Source organism: Polyodon spathula, chromosome 4, assembly GCF_017654505.1.
Source record: "Polyodon spathula isolate WHYD16114869_AA chromosome 4, ASM1765450v1, whole genome shotgun sequence".
In the NCBI taxonomy this organism is placed as follows: Eukaryota; Metazoa; Chordata; class Actinopteri; order Acipenseriformes; family Polyodontidae; genus Polyodon; species Polyodon spathula.
Window position 1 is genome coordinate 17,989,688 of NC_054537.1, and position 24,126 is coordinate 18,013,813.

General features: G+C 39.9%; 1 protein-coding gene across 1 annotated transcript in view; it reads left to right on the forward strand.

Moving 5' to 3' along the window:
- The window catches only part of LOC121314251 (contactin-associated protein-like 2), a 489,620-nt gene that overhangs the window by 205,492 nt on the left and 260,002 nt on the right, over positions 1-24,126 (forward strand). The window contains exon 3 of the mRNA XM_041247300.1: positions 20,026-20,219. Coding sequence (XP_041103234.1) covers positions 20,026-20,219 — 194 coding nt within the window. The remainder of the gene's footprint in view (positions 1-20,025; positions 20,220-24,126) is intronic.

The window sequence follows — 24,126 nt, forward strand, 5'->3', positions numbered from 1 at the left end:
ATTTGAATGGGAAATGGTACAGGAGGACAGCACTGTGCAATCAAATTCAAAATCGAAAAAATTGATTTGTATTTGTTGTATTCCACCAGTTTGCAAATACATACACAATTAATTCAAATACATACCAAGCAATAATAATATATGTATAAATTCTGTTTGTACAAAAACTGTTGGAGCGTGACGTCTTCAAAAAGTCGATGGAATCTCATACAGTACACTGTACCATACAAAAAAAAGCTTCTTTAAACTAAAAATAAATAAATACAGCTGAACTGGAAAATCCTGCCTGCCACGCTATACTTCTCAGTTTCATTGCAAAATGTGATTAGAAAACGCAACATATTTCTTGCAGTGTAATTGTAGTTCCTAAAATATAACCTCTTGAACTAACGAGGCCAACAAGAATACAATCCTGTTTCACGGGAATATGTGTTTATTAATATTGTAGCGATCTCGGTTCCTGCAGGCAGACGCATCACACAGGGTGAGGCAATCCACACACAGACGGAGGGCGGGCGTGAACCTGGGACCTCTCACACTAAAGCATAGTGCCGCTACCGCTGTACAAAAGACCCGGCTCCTTTGCAAAGAGTGTCTATAACTAATCCCCATGGGACCTGGAGAAATGTTTGTTATATCAGGGTGTTCACTAAATTAGGGTTTGGCATTTTTATGTATCAGAATAATGACAAAACAACAAATTTGTATTGAACATCAATATATAGCACTTTTATAAAGATTGCTTTACATTGATCAACATTTAAACGGCATTACGACAAGGTACTTGTGTTACATGTGTGGGTAACCACATTGCAAGACAGAGACATGGGAGTTGGAGTTGAATTTATTAAACAGAAAGTAAACAATGGGTCATGTGACGCTACCAACAATGGTAACAAACATAACAACTCCAAAAAAGCACACAAAACAAACCCGTTTCCACACATAAATTACACCAAAACTAATTTCCCCCTGTTCAGGTCAATCACCCTGCTAAAAGAAAACAGTAAAGAATACAGTAGAGTACAATAGGTCATCTTTGAATTAGTGTTATCTTTGAATTAGTCAGTCTTTGTTATCACTGAGAATAAAACATATGACACTGAAGAAAGTTCACTGTCAGTCAGTGCTGTCAGGAGCACCTTGTTATTGACACACTCTCAAGTGTGCCTCTTTCCATTTTAGCTTATTTAAAGTTATCTTAAGCATATTATTTCAGATTTATACTGATTCATCTTTTCTGTAAATGAGCCATTTTCACAAGGACGTGCCTCTTGTGTTGCTTGTCAGTTTATGACAGTATTCGTTGCGTTTTGTTTACACTTCATCTCTGGAATGTGACACGTGGCAGTTCATGTTTCACCAACTATTCCCTAGTTGCTGAACTGATGAGATGTCTTTCATTTTCTGTGGCACAGAATTATAATTAAATAATACTTTGATTTGTCACAATCAGACAAGTCCTTTTTTACTTTTTTAAAACAAGCAAACAATTTATGCCTGTTTTTAAGAGGTTTTTATTTTAATTAAAATTTTAAAAAAATGTGTGTTGCCTTTATCCATAATATGAGAACACTGTGAGGAATATGAACAGAAAAGAAATAGCCCTGCAAACATTACACTGTCTTAAATATGGGTTTTTACATAAAGTCTTGACATCTTACAAATTACTTCCTCCTCCTAGCAGTATATCTATCCTTGGCTATATTGACTGGCAGTTTGTTTATGGAGAGAGAATGTTGTAAAATAACAAGAAAGTTATGTAATCAGGGGCAAGACCTGATCCAAGATGAATTTACTTTCCAGGTTTGACCTTGTTGCAGTCTTGCATGGTCTTACATGACATGGCAATGATAGATTATTTTAGATTAGGAAGAATGGAGGTGAGTCTTATGGCGCTATCCTTATGAAATAACATGTCATCTCTCAACACAGTTACAGGATGCCCAGTCAGCCTAAGGATGTGTGGATGGTTATAACAGAAATAAGTGAATTTTACCTCCGGTTAAGTGAATTAAGAAAAAAAGTCTTGAGTTGCTTAAAAATATCATGCAGAACCACTGAGTTTGAAATCTGTTTATATACGTGTCATTTTCAAAATGTAGTTACTTTGGAAACCAATTACATGCCGGAGGAATAGATTTGTGCTGGCAGACTTACTGTTCCACCTGAGGGTTTCACCTAATTACTTAATTTACTTCAACAGGATGGTGCTATAGTTGACTGTCCAGAGTGTGAAAGATTTCCAGTCATGACCAGTTTACTTTAGTAGCACTGTAGCCTCTCGGCCTAGTGGCTGTTCAGTTGACAGCTAGGCATGGGGCTATGATTAGAAACTAGCTGCTTTAGGAATATATAAATAAAACAGAGCTGTGCCCAATTATATTGAATTGCTTGAATTTTTAACGACATTTATGTAAAAAAAAATCGTTTATTCACATGCTCTTCAACTTCTGAAATTGTTACTACCCTTGACCATTTGGACTATTCCAATTAGTATTAAAACATTAACCACTCAGTATGGCTCAATATTCAATCTACTTAGAGTAAGTAGCGGAGTTCCAAAAAATATAGTGTTACGTGTCCCCTCATTTTACTACAACTGTAAATAATCTGTCTGTAACAGGACGAGCAGCCCTGGACTGTGTTTATTTTTAGAACAAGGTTTCCCCCACCGCCCCTGTGTTATTCTATATTTGTTTGTTTTATGATTTATTGTATTAGATTTGTTTAAATGACGGCGACGTGCCATGTGTTTTGTTACTGTTTTTGTATGTGTTTTGCAGGGTGGACGGGAAGCCCCATCCACATTAAAAACCTGTGCAGAAGGTGGCCATCTGTATAAAAACCCTGCAGTTTTCCCTGCTCGGGGTGGGGTGTACAGAGGAGAGTTCGGGAGAGCGAGATGAGAGATATTTAAACTGCAACGAAAACTCAGAAGTGCCGTGAAGGCTACTGCCCAGCCGGATACTTCTTTTGAACTGCAGTACTTACCTGCCTGTGTGTGTTCTTCCTCATTCTGGCCTGACGTCACCGCTCAGCCATAGCCTGTCACAGTGCCTTTAATTTCTTTTTCATTGTTAACATCCTGACAACATTTTACACTAAATTTAAAGTCTGTTTCAAAGCTCTTTTCAAAATGTCAGCTCTAGTGCACTGATAGTGTAAGGATTATTGCCCACAGTGTCAAACAGGTAAAACGGCAATAACGATCCATGATGTGGTACGAACAGAAAAGCCAGAGCACTTATGTTTTTTATGTTTTTTTTTTAATCGCTCTTCCTGCAGTGATCTAGAGGACGGATCTCAAACCCCAGTGCACGACAGCGGTCAGTGTGAAAAGAGCTTTGAAACAGACTTTAAAGTTATAGATGTACAAAGTTGTCAGTTATCCATGAAAAGAAGAATTACAGGTATGCTATTTAAGCAGTTGTAGCAACACGTGGGGACAGGGCCGGCACTAGGATTTACTGGGCCCTGGTGCAAGACTGTACACCCCCCCCCCCCCCCCCCCCCCCCCCCCCCCCCCCCCCCCCCCCAAAAAAAAAAAAAAAACATGTAGTGCTGTTGCTGCAGCACAACCTAAAGAAAATAAATACATCAGCAGCAAATTTTTTTTTTTTTTCATTTTTTATTATCCAACAAAACATATTGCCCTCTACATAATTAGATAGTAACTTGTCTAAAAATAATGTTATTTTAAGATGACTATGAACAAGACAGTAATCATTCAAGTAACAGCATAGCCAAACATTTTAATAAATCAATTGTGTAACAAGATGACTCAATTTGATTATAACTCGATTTAGTTAATGTTGGAACATATAATAGCTTCAGATTACTCACAGAACGCAGGCATCAATTGGATTTTTTAATTCCTGTTTTAGCATCATGGCTGACAGCAATTTGGGGATGCTGTTTGTGCATTGTAATGATTTTTTTTTTTTTTTTTTTTTTTTCAGACAGAAAGTTCCAAGCAGTAGTTATATCATATGTAATAAACTAACATTAATATTATTGGTCAGGTATATAAAATATCTCACTATTCAGTACAGACCATTGTAAATCGAGGCTAAGTTTATATTATTTTGCCAGTATTATATGTACAGTTGCAATGTATCTATTAGAAGACAGTGAATTAGCAGTACAGCTATGGTCAAAAGTTTTGCATCTCCCTATATAATTAAATAATTTTGCTTCATAGAGTCCAATAGAAAATGTTACGTTAACATATTGACTTACATGCCGCTTTGTAGTTTTCCGTATACTTAATGAAAAACTGAAAAACAGTTTAAAAATGTGACATTTCAAAATCCAACGTAAAATAACTGTACCATTATGGCTTCCGCTAGACTTTTGCGATATCATTCTGTAGTTTCTTTAATTACATTATGTTAAATAAAACATTTAAATTGTGTTAATCTATTTTTATTTAATTATGTCTCACTCCCCCCAAAAAAAATTAAAATGTAGGTGATGCAAAACTTTTGTCCGGGCTCATGAAATTACGCTTTTAGTATCATATCTCCCAGTAGAGCAATAAAATGACGGTAATACTGACCTATTGCCAGAGCACTCACTTTGCGTCCCGCCTATCTCTCAGCTGTGATTTGTGAATTTGTGCTTTGATTGACAGTCCACCAATCCTGCTTTGCTAGTTTATTTTTCTAATGAAGTTGCATCCCTTGCGTCCCGTATAAAGGCGCACTGGACGCAGCGCTGGCGGCAAGCGGCTTTTTTTTTTGTTCACACTGAACGCGGCACATATATTGACTGCAGTTTTTAGCAGAGAGGGAGCGGGGTCCAATTGACCCGATCATATATTCAAAACCTATTTTAATATGTCACCTGGCAGTAAAATGTATTTAATTGGTTATTTAAACTGAGTTGAAAAACATTTTAATAATAATGAAAGTGTGTTGGGATCATGGGTTTGTATGTAAATCATTGATATATTGGTAATAATTTATGGATGGGGGTCTTGGAGTAGCTTCAGCCAGCTTTTATTTTATATATATATATATATATATATATATATATATATATATATATATATATATATATATATATATATATCACACAATTAAACAACAAAAAATAACACACGTTAAAGGAAAATAAGAGTGCAATATTGGCACTTGCCCAGTGTGATGCACTGTTTTACCTAAAAGCTTCTGCAAATCTTAGTTACCCTACCAGTTTCAACAGCATTTGTTTTTCCTCACTCAGGCAAATAAAGACCTGCCTTCGCAATACGATTGCTGAAAACGATTAGTTGGGCTCACACTTTTCAACATTCACCGGGTATTCCAGTGAATAGTGTGAAGTGATTGACAGACCCGTAACCAGGAGCTGAACTTAGTATTTTACAGGGTTTGTCCAACAAGACTCTTTTATTCCTGCCAAAAGTACAAAAACTGATAGATTGTTTACTTGCGAAAGAAAAACAAAGGAAGAAAACACAAAAGGGTCTTCAGAAAGTGCAAAGCCACGGAAAGTTATAGAGTCAATTTGGATAATTTTATTCTGGTTTTAATTTAAAAAAAAAAGTTTGTCATTGTTAGCTGTTATAGTTTTTTTTTATGTTTTTGATGTTGTGAACATTTTAAATGGCACACAATTATGCTGAAATGGGAAGTAAATAGCAGTGTTATCAACATTTACAGTGCAGACTATTTTGGATTATTTATAATAAGGGTTTGACTATACTACTAAATATAACATTATAGTGATTCATCAATGTTCTTTACCTACAGTTAATTACTAATGCTTTCTAATCATAGGTCCATTAAGTTTTAGGTAAATGTTACTACTTGAACTGCATTTATAGTGTCTCTACCTAGCCTAAGTGCACTCCATCAGTAGAAACTATACACTCTGCTCAGCTACAGTTCATATGTAAGATGTCAATTCCATGGGCTGTAGTGGAGGGTAAGGTCGAATCCCACTTGAGAGAAAACGATAGGTTGCAGATGCAACCCCAGTTCCCTGAAAGAGAAAATAACCATCAATGTATGGGACATTGCCATCAGGCAGTAGGACTGGCTGAGCTTTGTAGCAAAGCTCCCGATAGGTCTCTGCGCGAGCTGACGTGTAAGCCCGCCCCCCTGGGAGCTTCTATACACAGCGAGCGGAGACTCTCTTCCTCTTTTGCTCTTCAGGCCGTGAAGGCTTCCAGAGCGACCTTGCAGTTTGATGGTTATTTTCTCTTTCAGGGAACCGGGGTTGCATTCGCAACCTATCATTCCCTTTCAATTTGAAATAACCATCAAAGTATGGGAATAGTGTACCCAAGCCATCGCGAGGGAGGATTCTTGGCAGTAGGACAGACTTGCGTCATAACGCAACTGCGTAGGTAATACATCTAAGCATATGCGGAGCTGCGCCTCAGCGTCTATGCTCGCAATGACACCTGTCCTAAAGTGGAATAGTAAACACCATACTGGCATCCTAGGGTGCCATAGAGTGTAGTACAGAAGCTCCAAACAGTGGAGCAGAGGAATCCAGTACGTTTAACTGGTAAAACCTCATAAAAGTTTGCGGTGTAGCCCAACTGGCTGCCGCGCAAATGTCAGACACTGGCACTCCCTTAAAGAGGGCCCAGAATGTCGCCATACCCCTAGTGGAATGTGCCTTCAACTGCCCTGGTAGTGGAAGGCCTGCAGATTCATAAGCTAATTTAATAGCCTCCGCTATCCAATGGGAAAGGCGTTGTTTAGACAACGGCTGACCCAAGGTCTTAGAACTATGGCATATGAACAATTGTTCTGTTTGCCTCACAGTCGCCTTACGGTCAATATAACACCTCAATGCCCGCACAGGGCAAAGCATGTGTAACCGTTCTTCTTCTGGGGAAGAAAGCAAGGAGGATGGAACGCCATCAACTCGACTGGCTGGTTCATGTGAAATGGGGATATGACCTTTGGTAAAAAGGCTGGATTTGGGCGCATGGAGACCTTAGAACCGTCTCCTGCGAAACAAGTACATGAAGGATGCACTGACAGTGCATGTAACTCGCTGACACATTTAGCTGACACCACTGACAGCAGAAACGCAGTTTTTGTAGATGCAAGCTTCATATCCACAGTATGGAGAGGCTCAAATGGTGCCTTGGTAAGGGCTTCTAGCACCATGTCAAGGCTCCATGATGGTAAACTGGTCGTCCTTGGAGGTGGCAAACGTCTTGCGCCCTTAAGGAACTGCGATACCAGAAAATGGCAACCTGGTGATAACCCGTCAATGCGTACATGGCAAGCTGATATGGCGGCTAAATACACTTTAAGTGTAGAGGGAGATTTCCCTTCATCTAACAGTTTCTGTAGAAACTGTAATATCACTGCCGTAGGGCAAGATATTGGGTCATGGCCCCCTGCCAGACACCAATCTTGGAACATCCGCCACTTGTACGTGTACTGTGACCTAGTAGAGGGCGCTCTAGCGCTCTGAATGGTCGAAATCACCGCCGTCGAAAGCCCTAAGGCTGAAAGGCGCTCCCGTTCAGGGGTCAAACCCATAGCTGCATGAGCTTGGGCTTCGGGTGCCAAAGCCGTCCTTGGCCTGGGACAATAGGTTTGCTCACAGGGGAAGCTCCCGCGGTTGACCATGCAGCAACTGCAACAAGCTCGGAAACACAGGCTGACCGCGCACTGATGGACCCATGGGGGAGGTTCTACTACCCTGTGGTTGTGCCTGCTGCTGTGGCGGTGTCTTACGCCATGGCTGTTCCTGAGGCTGCTTTGGCTGGAACTGCTTATTTGGCCACATCTTAGTCATTTGCTGCAACGCCTACCACACCTTGACGGAGCGTTGCGACATCTCTTCCACCGCCAAACCAAATGTGTGTCTGGGTGTAATCGGAGTATCCAGCAAAGGGGCCTTGTCAGGCTCCTGCACTCTCGCCTGCAAGAGCCAGAGCTGTCTTCTGGCCACCACCATAGACACGATGCTCCTGCCCTGAGCCCGCGCATTGAGCTGGGCTAGCTTCACCAGCAGCTGACTGACTGTGACTAGCTCGCTTCTGAGGGCCGCAGAAGGGCACTCAGGTAGGTCTCGAAGGAGTGCCACCTGGTAAACCATCAGTAGACTGGCTATATTAGACAGTTTAACTGCCTCCGTGGCCGCAGAGTACCCTTTCTTCAGGTGTACCTCTGTGGTCCTGCACTGTTAACTGGGGCATGCTGGGTCTTTTGTAAGCCCAGATAGTGTCGGCATCTTCACTAACGCAGCAAACGCAGCGTCCACCGGTGGAAAGGACGCTAAACCAACATCACTAGCCCCCTGCATAGTAAAGGCTGAAGCCTTGCGAGACATCGCAGGAGCAGAGGCCGGAGCTCCCCAAGTAGGCTACACCTCCTTAACAAAGTCCGGAAATGCCGGAAGCATCCTGGACTGATGGAACTGGGCTGAAGGCGACTCAAACAGAGATTGCCGGGGAGGCTCTGTCTTAGGCCAATCAATGCCCAAGTGGTGGGTTGCTCTGTCTACCACAGACCACACAGGGTCGTCGGTATCCATCACCTCGGACTCAGCGTCCTGATCTGAGTGCTGGGAGGCTACCTCAGCCTCTATACTGTCCCCTTCCAGGATGTCAGATGCATCCCTGGAAACCGCATCGATATCCCAGTCCTTTTGAGGTTGCAGTGGAAGGGAAACGGCCGGTGGAGGTTGTGGAAGAGCCACTGGCTGGCTGGTGATGGACCCAGTGGGTTGTTCTGGGGCTCGAGGCACTGCATTGGCTAGGGACATGAGGATAGACTGCTGCCCCATCATAACCTCCATGAATTGAGACATCTTGGAGGTTAACTCCACCACCCCCGACCTGTCTCTGTATCGCCTGTCGCGACGAGGGGAACGAGAGCGTCCTCTGCGTCGAGGCGATCTGGAGGGCGACCTAGACTCCCGACGAGGACGTACCCTAGAAGGGGAGGGGCTGCGAGCCTGAGCGTGTCTGGTGGGGGACCTCTGACCAGCTGTAATCTGGGAGGCTGGGCTTGTGGAGAGCTGCAGTCGCCCTGGCGGCGTCTCAGTAGACAATGGCGGGGCTGAAATGGTGTGGGAAGATCCCGAGGAAGGAGAGTGCCCGCCCACTGATTTCTTAGCCCTTTGCCGAAGGGCGCATGTCTGGAAGCCAGCACAAAGGTGGCAAAAGGCCCTATCTGCCAACATGGATGCGGCATGTTCCGGCCCAAGACATGCCACGCACTCATCGTGTGGGTCACTGGCAGGCAGCTTTGCCTGACAGGATGTGCAACGATGGAAGCCCGACATCTCCGTCGAGCACGGCACAGCAAACATCGAAATCGTGTGAGCGTGTAGCGTCGAAGCGCCGAGCGTGTAGCGTCGAGGCTTCGAGTGTGTGGCGTCGAGGCTTCCAGCGTGTGGCGTCGAGGCTTCCAGCGTGTGGCGTCGAGGCTTCCAGCGTGTAGCGTCGAAGCGCCGAGCATGTAGCGTCGAGGATTCAAGCGTGTAGCGTCGAAGCACCGAAGTGTCGACGCGTTGAGCGTGTGGCGTCGAAGCATCGAGCATATAGCGTCGAAGCGCCGAGCACCGAGCGGCGAAGCGCCGAGCATCGAGGTGCGTGCGTCGAAGCTTCAAGCGTCGAGCACCGAGCGTGGAAGTGCTGCACCAAGCGCCAAAGCGCTGACACCACATAGAGCGAGTACTGAGCGTCGAGACACTAACACGAGACGCCTAAGTGTCAGCTGACTTGTAGAACGGAGACGCTAGTGCTGGTACAGTATCTTATTTGGTGAATACTTACCTTGGTGCTTAAGGGAGTATGTGCTTGGTGGTCGTCTTCTTAATTGTGAAAAGGGATTTTTTTTTTTTTTTTTCGGGACGCTGCAGCAAGTGCTTGTGACTGTAGGAGTGACTGTGGGGCAAACCATACAGCTACCACGCGGTGGGGAAACACAGCAGTGGAAGATTTATATAGGGCTGCAGAGCAGACTCCACACACAAGCTGTCTAGCCAGGCAAGACAGAGGCTGCAATGCACGCGTGGCCAAAGCCAACAACGCGCGTCCTAATAATATATATATATACACACACACACACACACACACACACACACACACACACACACACACACACACACACATATATATATATATATATATATATAACAAAATATAATATATATACAGAACCCAAAAAACACACAATTAAATATTAGAAAATATATAATAAAGAGAAGACGAAAACCACGAGGTTAAACAAAAACGTGATGCCAAAGCAAAGCGTGAAGGATATATAAAGTAATATATATAAAATATATACACAATTATATAACCAAGAATACCAATAATGAGTGCAACTGAAATAAACTCGGAGAAGGGGCAAAAAAACAGCTTCTCAAGCCTAAGCTTAAATGAGTACAGTCAGTTACAAGCTCTAGTACCTACCGCTACCGATGCTGAAGACAAAAAAGGAAGACAGTCTCAGCGCACTGTGTATAGTAAGCTCCCAGGGGGGCGGGCTTACACGTCAGCTCGCGCAGAGGCCTATTGGCAGCTTTGCTATAAAGCTCAGCCAATCCCTACTGCCTGACGGCAATATCCCATACCTTGATGGTTATTTTTGAATTGAAAGGGAACCTGTTTGGTCTCAACATTTGAAAGTTACCTACTGTGCTGTTTGATGAATGGATGAAAAAAGAGATAGAAAACAAGTGGGAAACTAATGAGAATATGAGGCAGAAAACCATGCAGGAGATGGAGGTTGGGAAAGGGGAAAACAAATTTGACAGACTGAATACTTCATTTATCAGTAATACTTCCAGTCCAATGTTCTGTTTGTGTTATACATATTCAATACTTGCTGTCAGGCTACTTTTTATATGGATTTTGTCATGGTGCATATAAAGGATACAGTCAGAAATGGAACAGTGAGTGTAATGTGTACTTAAGTATTTATAATCACAGGTGTGGTAATTTATATTTTTCATAATGCAGCCCAAATACTAGAAGCTCCTTTATTTATTTGACAGGTTTATTTGATATATTTTGTTTTTATTTATTTTTGCCTGATGTATTTATTTTCTAGGTAAACCAGGCTGTGAAACATCTGCTTTCATTTTACATTGTGTGACTTCAGCTCTTCAGTTTATAATTGTTTTTTTTTTAATCTAAAAAAAAAAAAAATTGTGTTTGGAAAGGATCGATTATTGTTGATTAACCTGTGTGATAATCGATTAGGGAATAGGTTGCTGATTTGCCAAACAATTAATCGTACAAAAGAGAAAAAAAAAAATTAGCACAGCTCTCGGCTGTAGCAGCTCAAAGAAGAACAGGTTTTGAAGTAGATCTGTAATCTTCCAAAACACACTGTTCAATATCACAGTTGCTGTACTGCAGTAAAATCAATCTAGCTAAAGTACAGAGCACTACATAAACCGCAACCGCCAGAATGTCAGCGTCAATCAGGACTGCCACCTGAATTGCATTAACGGCCTCTCTCAATGAATTTCATTGTTTTACTTGCTAGTTACCACAAGCACACACCCGCACGGGAGAGGGAATTACTTCCTGTGAGGAGCCTTTCCATCCATCAGTCACATGCAGCTTGTTTGGGTTCTCTTATACATTTTCAAGCAATGAGATGTCAATCCATGTTGTTAAGATGCTCTCAGGATTGAATCGCTGTTCGTAGCAATTAAACAATTAAATCGATTTAAGGAAACAGTTCACACTTCCTTTACATGATGATTAAAATCAACTAATTTGTGGTTTAGTGGCACGTTTTTGTTTTTACATATACAGGTTAGTCAGTTTCTGAACAGTTGTAAGGAATGTTTAGTAGAGGACTGTTTTTAAAGCTCATTTAAACTAAGAATGTTTATAAAAAATACAAATAAAAAATGTAAATAAAAAGGTACAGTTCTATAGATTTTGTTTTTATTTACATATATTTAAAGAGCATTAAATAAACAAGACAGCAGACTGAGAATACGTTTCGATCTTTGACTGCACCAAAGGCCTTATTTCCCGCAAGTGTTTGAGTGAAGTTTAGCAGTATAAAATTGAAAATTGAATACTGACTATTTCGAGTTTTTGTTTTCGCGTTCCACTCATACAGACAATCTGTAACAAAGCTGTAATTAATGTTCATTAGTTATTTGAAAGATATGGTTTGTGAAATTGTAATTCAACTTAACAAAAGTCACAGGGCCATTACAAAGCGTTTCCTCTATTCTTTAATTAACTCCTATTTTTTGAAAGGAGAAAAAAATTATGTAAATGTTAAAAAATGAAAAACAAAAACATTTTAAGAAAACCTGACATATAAAGTACAAGTCCCCGGAATGCTTTTTCTGCACAATGTAGCTTTAAGGGTTTTGCTTCTTTTTTTTTTTGCACACTTTTCTTCCCAGTTATTTGTTTTATGATTGTGTGTTTAAGTCAAGAGTCAATTTCTTTCATTTCTTTCATTTCTCTTTGTAAAACAGTAAAGTTGTTTAGTTTTCCGTATGTTCTGTGTGCAATTATACTTGCAACTCCACTACAAAATACAGCTTGATTGGAAGGGAGAAATGCCTCCATATACATTGTGTGTGTGTGTGTGTGTGTGTGTGAGAGAGAGAGAGAGAGAGAGAGAGAGAGAGAGAGAGAGAGAGAGAGAGAGAGAGAGAGGTGTCATCAAAAGTTTGTATACCCCAATGTGTGGCAATATGCATACGTTGGGGGTTTACACTGTTGACAACATTGGGCTTAAGAATTTCTTTCTTTCTTTCTAAATAAAACTCGATTTCTACCCGAATATTTATTCTTTCTTGATTATATTTTTAAAAATCCACCCGATTTCACCTGATTGTTCATTAAATAATTCTGCTCGAGTTTTTAAAAAGCATTCACCCAAATTTGGAAAAAAATTTCACCCGAAATTCAAACGCCATGATTATAACTTAGTTCTTTGGTTCTAATTTTGTATATTTTATGACTACATACAGTAACCTTAGTGATTGAAAGATGTGGCTGAGATAAAAAATAAGTTTCTATGATGCTTTGAATTCCAGATTCCATAATAAGAGTTAATGAAAATCAGCTGTAACCCAACAATCTACTAGGTTCTGTATCTTGAAGTTCTATCTCCCAAGTAAAATCAATAACACCTCAGATAAAAGGTTAATTAAAATGGATTCATCTTGAAGGTCACGTGTCATCAGTTAATAAAGGGATATGCTTTGTGAAGTTGTCCCTGGGGCCAAAAAATATGTATCTGCTCTTGATAAAAAGCCATTTCTGATTTAAATGATCTCATCATTGCTGGTAGTGATACATGCATTTTCTAAAAAGAGACACTACCTGAATAAAACAAACACAAGTATATTAAATTCAAAAGTAGAGCCATCAGTATGTTGAAAAGGTTGATGACAGTGATATATATATATATATATATATATATATATATATATATATATATATATATATATATATATCAACAGCATGTACAGCATAGTATAGAATAAGAATTAGTGGTGTCCCAGAGTGGCTCACCTGGTAAAAGCACGGCCTCAGGGAGAGTCATACAGTCAGGGGAGCACAGGTTGCAGTCCTAGCTGTGGGAAGCTACTGTCTTCGTTATGGATTCTGGAGGGAGTTTGCATTGGCTCTGGTGCTCCTGCGGATTAGGGAGCCAAAACCGGTAGGGACTATTTCTCCTCATCGCACTACACTATTACATTGCTACACCTACTTTTCTAGGCATCTGTAAACAACTTTGAATGTTGAGGAGGTTTACTTTTTAAGTTGCAAAAATGAAAGAGATTAGAACTCATATGGAAATGTGTGCATCTCAGTGTGGCGATCTCAATTAAATCCAAATTGACTGTGTTGCTTTGATCAGCTTAGGGTTGTAGTTCCAATATATAGTTACAGTATATTATTATTATTATTATTATTATTTTATTATTATTTATTTATTTATTTATTTGGCAGGTGCTTTTATCCCTTATCCAATATTGCACATTCAAAGTGTGAGAAAAACAAAGGATGAACAATCTACATTTATATTAGATGGGTAATTTGATGTATCCTTAAATATCAACAGACCACAACTCCCAGTAGTGACATGTAAGAAGTCCAATACTGTTGTGATCCTATTTGAGGGAGCTCTGAGTTTTGTTGGACCTGCTTTACACAAGCTACCAGCACAGGTCAAAAAATGTAATTTCATAAAGATAAGCCAATTTGAGCATCCTAAATTATTCAGAACACGTGACTGAAATGTATTTTACAGTAGGACAGCATCATGGCAAATACTCCCCTGTCCCCTTTACTTCTCCCATGTGGCATACTGGACAAGGTTTTTTATATCTATTGACCATTCTCTGCTTTGTATATTTCTCTCTAATATCTGTTCGGGTGGCAGGTTGGAGATTAGAAGACTTAGATGTCAAATGAGATTTTGCCTTCCTCGACAAATAAGCTGTTGTCCTTTTCACACTGTCCTGCTGCTGTCAAGTACTGATGTCCCTCTGGATTTTGTGGGTGGGGCAGTGTCTTATTAACCATCATACACAACTACTTTCCTGCAGTGTTCAGACTTCAAATTGCTCTTAAAAAGCTAGTTTACACTATGCATGCTTTTAAGATCAGATTTAAAGGCATTGATTTTTTAATGACATTCCACGTTTATCTGGTTGGATTACAGATGTGATTAATGGCTGCATGGTGGAATAAGATATTGCATTGTTCCGGTGGCAATTTGTTAACGCCCTGTTTTGCCAGGTAAAAAGCTTGCTTAATGGACCTCTTTCAAAGAAAATTGCAATCCATAAAGCATTTGAATACCATCCTGTAATAGAGTCAGTGTTCTGTCACTGGCCATTGGTAAAAAGCTGCTTATGGCCGCTGTTCAAAATAAATTGCAAGTGCGAGGGGGGAGGGGGGAACAGGAATACCATCCTGTAATAGAGTCCAGTGGGTTTGTCACTGTGGCTTGTTTTTTTCTTGCATCCATGCATATTTTACTGGAGAGAGCCAAACACTGTCTGTAACTGTTTGCCGGTTCTGTGTTGTTTACAAGGACTTGCAGATGAGAATTGGTCAGCTGAAGTTCTCTGACTGGCTGGTGGACGTGTGCTGGTGGAGAGTCTCACCATAAAAACTAACCCCTGACACACCCCTATGTGGACAGCCAGGGCAAAAGAAGTTGATATCAGTGTGAGATGAGCAAACGAAGACACAATTAAAATGTTTTAAAACTGCTGATCATCGAGTGTGAAACAGTGGGTGTGAAAATGTGCCTGACAAGAACAGGGATTAGTTAATGATTTTTAAACCCTACTTTAAAATGATAGCTCGGAAGGATGTGTCAGTGGAACTCCTTTACAGTAGGAGCAGAGCACTGCAGTTTTCATGGCTCGCTTTTATTTTTAGCTGCTTTTGTACCGTATTGTTTTTGTTATTGCTCATATTTTCTGTACACTAGTTGTATCTTCACCCGTAACCCACCGTTGCTGGTAGCATCATACTGTTTTCTTTGTTTTATTATTATTATTATTATTATTATTATTATTATTATTATTATTATTATTATTATTAATTTAAATGTATTTATTTATTTATTTATTAGCAGATGCCCTTATCCATTGTGACTTACATTTCTTACAAAGTATCACATTGCACAATATAATCTTACAGATATGAGCAGTTATAAAGTACAGTGTCATCAGTAGAAAGTAAGATCAAATTCAAATAAGAGCAAAAGAAAGAATACAGTAAATATTTATGATAAACATTTAAGAGCAAATTCAACTAAGAGCAGTTAAATATATTTGCTTATAAGAGTAAATTCCATTAAGAGCACATAGTAAGTAAGATAAATGGATAAGAATGATTTCAAATAAGAGCAATTACAAAAAGCATGGATAAGGATACCTTTAAGAGTAAAATCGACTACAAGATACTGAACATAATTAAGAGCAGTAGTAGAATACAACCAAAATTAAATAAATCTGTGCATCTGAGTGATGTGTCAAAGCCACTTCTGTCTCTCTGTCTTTCTGTCAGAGGATAACCCCTTACCTATTGCACACCCTTATAAAAGTTTACCATAGTAAAAGCATAGCAAACTGTAATAAAACATGGTGAAAGCACGATAAAGCATAGGTAAGCATAGTAAAGAATAGCAAGGTATGGTAAAGCATGATAATAAATATAGCAAACCAGGGTAATTGCATAGTATAACGATGAGAAAAGCAAAAATAATGTTGTAAACTTTTATAAGGACAGTATCTACATGTGATATACTGTATGGAAGACCCTAATAGTAATGTGTTACAGCCATCTGACATTTCTTTGGATCAGATAGTTTATATCTAGGGCTTGAGATTTTCAGGTTTTATTTTTGATCACATGACGTCCCTTTAAACTTATTTTGAGCTGTTTCCTAATTAAACTCAGAAAATGCTGTTAATTAGAAAATATCACTTGTTTTTACCTTCATATCCTGACAGAGATTTACTCTGTTTTGCTGAATTTTTATTTCAAAACAGACGTGACAAATTACATTAATTGCTCATTGTCGCTGATCCTAATTGCATTTCATTCGCAGTCACCAAGTTTATCGTCGTGCTTTCGTTATTTTCACTCTTTTAACAGAGCTGTCCTGACAGATTTTCTTTTCAGCATAAAATACCCAGTATGGAGTGTACACTGATAGAAAGTTCACTTGTCAATCTCTTTCTTTGTTATTTATACACTCAGCACTGCTTCAACCCTCCGTCTGTGTTTGTTTTTGTTTTGTAGCAAACGCGCAGTGGCGAGTGGTAAGTTGCTATTGGCGACCAGGCAGATTCGACAGGCACTCTGAGCCTGTGCCTCAGTACTGCTGTCTTTTGGCTCCTTTTGCTGCGCTTTTGCAACGTGAGAGCGAGTTCAACTCGCCGAATTGTGGCATCTAAATACTGCAGGCTCCTCTTGTTGACCTATGTACATATATACATCACTAACCATTCTAAAGCAAATGTTTTATACACAAACAAGGATTTTAATTGCAATAATGAAATATACCCTGCTACACTGAAGAAAAAAAGAAATAAAATAAAAATAATATCAGGACATCAAGGGGAATACAACTGATAGTCTTGGAGTGTAAAACCCTATCAACCATGAGGTCTTCTGAACCTTACCGTGCACCCAGATACTGGACTTTGGCCAGCTGTAGTAATTTTACTACAGAATACTACATCTTGCAGTAAAAGAAATAAATAAATAACCATGCCCAGTGTTAAACATGGTGGAGTTGTGTGATGGTCCATAAGTTTCAGCCTGTTCCCAGAAGTAGACCCCAACCCGTGGCAAGTTTTTCCCCTTTCAGTCAACTTGGGTTCCACTAAAGTCCTCACTCACCGGCCTCCTTCAGTCAGCCTGAAACTTTTATTAAAAAAAAAAAAAGCCTTAGCCCTCTTCACTTGCTCTTCTTATTCTATCACCTGCTCTTCCTTCACCACATTCTGCAGATTTCTCCCACTTCCTTTAATCTTCAACACCTGCTAGCCTTTAACCGTATTTCAGGCTGTCTCACAACCTTGCTCCTTCCTCCATCAGAAACTACCTACCGGGCATTCAGTATCAGTTACGCCTTCAGTCCAGTCCTTCATCCCCCACTCCTTTCCATACCTGAGGTTCGCCTGTCGATTCGAGGTATGGAGAAGAGCCTCTCTCCTTCCTCCATTTAAAGACAGTCATTTCTTTGGACATTCTTCTTCTCCTCATCTCCACTCTTTGCCACGGTTGCTTCCTGTCTTCCTACTTTTTATTGACTCCTCAAGAATAATCATTATGAGAGACTGGCTTTTCTCTCACCTCAACTTCCTCCTGATTCAGATAGGGCTATGCTCAAGTTTCTACTCCTCTCACTCTTTCCGGATCGGAGCAGCCACATCCGCAGTAGGAGCAGGAGTCAATCAGCACCTGATAAAAAACATGTGGCTCTGGTCCTCTTCAGCAGTCGAGTTGTACATTAGATCCTCCCCTTCAGACATTACAGCAAGTCCTTTGTTAATATGCCCGAAGTGGGGGTGCCCTCTCTGCCAGGTCCACTAGAGGTTTCCTCCCAATAGAGGGTGGATTTCCTCTCCTCAACGCGGATGGCCTCCAATCCATAGCCCATCATACTAACCTCTCCCTGTATTTTCTCTTCTTTACAGCTTTCTCTTATCTATGGGTGCAGCTCAGCGGTCTCTTCCCTATCTTCATGGTGCAGTGCTGTGGGGAGCTGGGGGTCCTCCTTTTGGGGGGGGTTTCACTCCTCCGACCGACCGGGTCGGCCTCCTGCCCAAGTCACTGCCGTCCCTGCAGGTTCCTCGTCGGCTAGAGGGGACCCCCGGCCACAACTATCCTGTCGCAGCTCATGCACTAGCCTCACCAAGGCCACAACCTTGCTATCCCATCTCCCTAGTTTCTTTTCAGGTCCGAGCACCTTTCTGCCCCTTCTGGCTGGCCGAGTCCCCACCTGTCGAGCCATGCCCCGCCAAGGGGGGGTTCTCTACTTTCGTCTCTCCAACATGGACCCGAGACACTTCTCTTCATCCTAACTCTCCACGCCACCCAGCTGGCAGCCATGCTGCCTGAGGATGTGCGCTAAGTAGTGACGGATCTATCCCTTTGTCTTTTACGTCTGTCATCGAGAGTGTCTTTTATGTTTGTCTTCTCATTCTCCTTGTTCGACCAGCAGCAAAGAGACTTTGCCTGACTAACGACCTGGACTGAGAGCTTTGTCTTTATTTGTTCTGTCTCTCATTCTCAATAGCCGCTCAGTGCTGCGTATGCTGACTGACCTGGTGAGACGTGAGAGTTCATAGTGTTTTACATCGTACATCTTGTCCAGCTATTATCTTCTCAAGCTGTCCAGCTTTATGTCTCTAATTCACGTCACACAAGCACCCCGTTTCCTCAAATCAAACCCCTTTTATACCACTTTACTCAAGCCCTTGTAAGCGACAAGTGAATTATTTGTATCAGATAGTTGTATCACAGAGAAATGACTGGCCAGTCCCCACTAAGGATTATTGATTACTTAGTGCTACCAGTGGCTCATACCACGAAGATGCTAGTGTGCTGCAATTACTCCTTTGTAATGCCATTCAAGACTGTTGCATTAACAGTGCTACTGCTTTGGCGCTGAAGGTACAGCAATACGATTAGGATGCATGTTTGCGTAACATCAAGTGTACATGTACTTGAAAAGAAAATGTGTCAACAAAAATCACACAACTAAACCTCAGCAGTCATGTTATCTTGTCAGGAAAGAGAGTAAACAAGTCTGCTTTAATAATCTTTCAAGATGCTATCTGTTCAGATCTCGCAGATAGCACACCATATTGAAATCATTACATTGCACACAGCAATACAACACAATACACCCCCAGCTCCCATAAAACAGTACACAAACAACTACTGTATTTGCATCATTTCCCCTTCTCGTCCACCCTCTCCCATAGTCCCAACAGTCGATACTGCATTAAAGCTGTTGCAGGTGGGGCTTATCCTGGAACTGGGGATTGGGACTGACCCTGAGGCTGTGCCTGGAAATAGGGCTGAAGATGATCCTGGATGTGGTTTTATGAGTAGGTTGGGGACTGGCTGCTTCTGATTGATCTGTTTCACTAGTCACTCGTGACTGGTGGGAGACATAGAACACATTTATATTCTTGTGGAGTCGGTCGCTTCGCCCAGACCTGCCGCTATCGTCGCTCGCAGTCTGTGTAGACGCACCCATACATTCCAGTCACTTCTAAATTATTTGCTCTCAGCACTTGCTTCCTTTGTAGATACACCTTAAGAAAAAAACTCAAACCTCTAGTTTAGGGGTTAGCAGCCTAGGCTCTTTCAGTTCAAACCATCACAGGGCCTTAATTAATTAATTGACCTGCTGGAGACCTGTTTAAAAATATTGACACGGTTAGCACATTTTGGAATGGAATGGAACAGCCAAGGTTACCAACCCCAGATACAATTCCAGAATATACAACATGCACACACAGGTAGTATCATGAAGCCATAACTATATTTTTTCCACCTAGGTGCCGGTGGCTGGTCTCCATTGGACAGTGACCATTATCAGTGGCTGCAGGTGGATCTTGGGAGCAGGAAGCAAGTTACTGCCATAGCAACGCAGGGTAGATACAGCAGCTCTGATTGGGTGACCCAATACAGACTTCTCTATAGCGACACTGGAAGGAACTGGAAACCATACCATCAAGATGGCAATATTTGGGTAAGCGCACTGTAGAAGCATGGGCTTTTTTTTAATACATTTTAGGATACATTTTGAAATCAGTATTATTCCAAAATTGTTACCTTAACTATTTGGGGAGTAGAAAGTGCACTAAATAAGTATTTATTAATATGTAAAGAATATTATATTAACATTTAGTAATGAATCGGCTCTTGCCATGAATCAGAAAAGATGAAATCCGTGGAAATTGTGCAATAGAGAAATATTAAGAACCATTGTGCCATCAAACTAGTGTGCTCAACAACACTAGTAAGTGACAAAGGGTTTTGGTATTTGCTTTTGAATCCCCAGGGTAGGAATATAGAGGTAGGCTATTGAAATAGACAGCCTTCCAAACTGATGTTAAAAACACACCAATTATGAATAGGGTAGAAAAATCTAAAGTTCATAACTTGAACCACTGTCATTTAAAATAAAAGCAAATTTAAAAGCCATACAGCCACTGTGTAATATACTGTATAAATGCTGGATGGTGGGAATCAGAAACCACTACTAAACAGAATTGATAACGAATGGTATTTATGTGATTGTTATGGAGTATCACTACCTGGATGTGGGTGATGATCAATGGTATTCACGTTGCACCTTATTTATATTGCTAATCAATTTGACAAACTAAAGCTTAAGTACATTTTTTTGCTGTTTTGTTTTTTGCCACTTCTTTATTTTCCAGCTGTGGTTTGATTTTTGGTAGTATAAGGTGCCTAATTATTCTGCTTATTTCGATTCAGGTATTTGTCAATAATCTATTTCAATATGTTTCCTCAAGCATCAGAACATTTCTTGTAAAACAAATCCAATCTATCAGTAATATGTAAACTATAATCAATGTATGTTATTATCTTAATTATATAGACCGCTGTATGATAAGGCTGCAAAGGAATACCCTGATTAATTCTCAAAATAACCAGGCCTCAGTTCTTCAATGGCTAGCGCCCGGGATAGAACATCCATGCAAGATCTAAGCTAGTCTTTCTTGCTTTAAAAAATAAATAAATAAATAAATCGGTGACGGGATTTAGGGAGAAATGACCAAATAAAAAAATATAATGTGGTCATTTTATTCTTGATACACATTGATACAATTCCTCAATCACTAAAAAATAAAATAAAGCTATCCATAATTTGAAATGAAAAATATTTTGGTTGCCCCTTAGGGTGTATCTGTCTAACAACTCTGTAATAACTAACAATGTTCCATGAACTCAAAATGGTAGCAACTGGTGGAATAAGTATGTACTTAGATGGAAATTGTGTGTAGTCATTTAATTAGATCAGGTAACACAGTGCTGTTCTCCACCAAAGGGCAGGAAACAAAATGAATTACCCATTTATTATAATGTAATTTTATCATGAGTTGTAATCCAGTGCTCCTTGTATTTTTATTTGAAAATAGACACATCTTTAAAAATCCAAAGCAGTTAATAATAATAATAATAATAATAAATAATAATAATAATAATAATAATAATAATAATAATCAAAAGGGAAGGATTTTTGCAATTGATATATGAGTGGTAACTATAGTTACACTGTAAACACCAAATTCCAGCTTCTATATATCACTTTTTATTTAGTGCTCTGAATGCAGTTGCTTAAATATTTATTGTTATATGTTGGTAGAAAGATAAGAAAGAATACATCTCTGCATGTCTTATTTTTTCTGGCATTACACCCTATGTTACTGCAGATGACAGAGTGATTTAACAAACTTCCAAAGTGTCACTGACTGACTTACAAGCTGGCCAGCTCATATCTCTATTTACAAATGGCGGTTTTCCCCGACACATTCTCCATTATCAGATAAATCACTGCTTATAAATCCCCTTGTCAGTTGAAGGGCCTGATCATGTTTCCATTTGACTTGCTCACATCACACTGAGCCTGTTGCTTTATAACAGTTTAATGCGTTCCTCGCGTGCAACACTAGAGCGCTGCAAATCTGTGTTCTAATTACCCTTCACTCGTGCTTGATGCTGCAATTTGTATGTGGTGTGCACATTCTGTTTCCAGAAAATATTACGATCATACTGAAGCACTAGGAGTAATGTATTCATGTATTCAAAATCTCCACATAAAATCCCCAAAACTGCATAAAGCTTTAGTTCCATATCAGGGTTCTGGTGACAAGCTTCTCCTGTTTAAAGATGTAATCACATCACTCTTCTTGCTCACAGGCCAATACGAAGACTCCAGCACTGTATTTCTTGTATACTGTGCATGTTTATTACTGTATAGGAAGGTATCACATGATGATGGTGACGCTTACACCAAGTCAACATAACCAGATATTTAGCTTTGGATTTACTGAACCTTAACAAAAGGTTTGCTGACTCGAAGGAAACTCCCATTCTCCTCTAAAAAGTACAATATTGAGTAGGATAGGGTATGTCCTTGCTGAGGGATTACTTTGATTCTAGCATTTTTGTATGTACCAGTAAGCGTGTACCTTACAGAAAAGTTTAATGTTTCTATAAACTATGGATTTTATGGGACTATGAAGTTCAGTACCTATGTCAGACTATAGTTAATAGGGCTGTACATTTTCTGAGACGTCAGCTGATTATGTTACACAAGGTCATCGTCAAAGATACAGCGACTCTGATACACACCGGATATCTGCATTGTTATCAGGAGTTGAGGAACTCCTGAACCAAGGAAAGTAGGACAGGTGGCAACCCTATCAACCTGCTCATGTTAATCACTGGAATGACAGTTTACCTCATCATAAACTGCAACGAGATGCGCAAACACTTTCACAAACATGGTAGCACTGCTTCTAGGAACTGTCTTTTTAAACTGATTAGAATTGGTCTAAAATACAGCAGTTATGAAAGCTGTAGAATGTGAGAAATAACACAAGCAGAAGAGTACTAGTAAATGTGTTATACAGTTTCTCAATACACTTTGACAGAAAAATCAATCTGATTAGACTTATCAGCATTAATATGGTTTCAGTACCAACATGTATTGGCTATCTATTACATTTAATAAGACTATTCACATGAAATATATACAATACCAATGTTGCTTCATATCAATTATAATGTAGTACTGATTCTCTTCAATGGTTTAACCAAAATCAATATGACAAATATTCATTTTAAAATGCTAAAATGTATTCATTTCATATCTTGTTATGAGGCAGTTACAAATAGTTCACCACTACTGAATTGCAGCCAGAGGCAACAATCATATTTCCCATCTCTGCGTTTGGTGAAAACATGATTCTGTCTGGGAAGCTAAGTTTTCTTTTGACCAAGACACACTTGTTGCAAATGTACCAAATTAACTCATTACAACAACCAGCAAAAACACAAATCTAAACTATACAGCCAGTGAGGAAACCATTCACTTACGAGAAGGAAGCACCCCCCCCCCCCCCCCCCACGGTGTTTATTTAATTATTTATTTATTTTTTTATCTATTTATTTATTTATTTATTTATTTGTGTATTGATTTATTCTTTAATGACCCGAGCAAAAACAGCACCTTGCATTCCCAGAATAATCTTCATTATTCATAATTAAAGTTATGCTGCACAGGACTGGGCAGGAGATGTGTAATATATAGTAAAGGAGTTCCCATTAAACACATTTTTAATGAATAAGGCAAAGAAAAAGACAATGGTTAAAAGTTTTGTTTTTCTTTATGATACCAAACGCTTTACTGTTGTTGCTTTATAATGTAATTCATTTATCAGCAAGCCCATCTCAGTGAATCACATTCATATTATTCACACTTCCACCCCCTCCTGCAGGCTCCTGTACTAGAGGTGCCTGTTTATATTCAGATCGCTGGCACAGCTTGGGAGTGCTTTGGGCAAGTGGTGAATATATTTTCTACACATAATAAGAGAATTCTAAAATGCCAAACAAGCAGCATG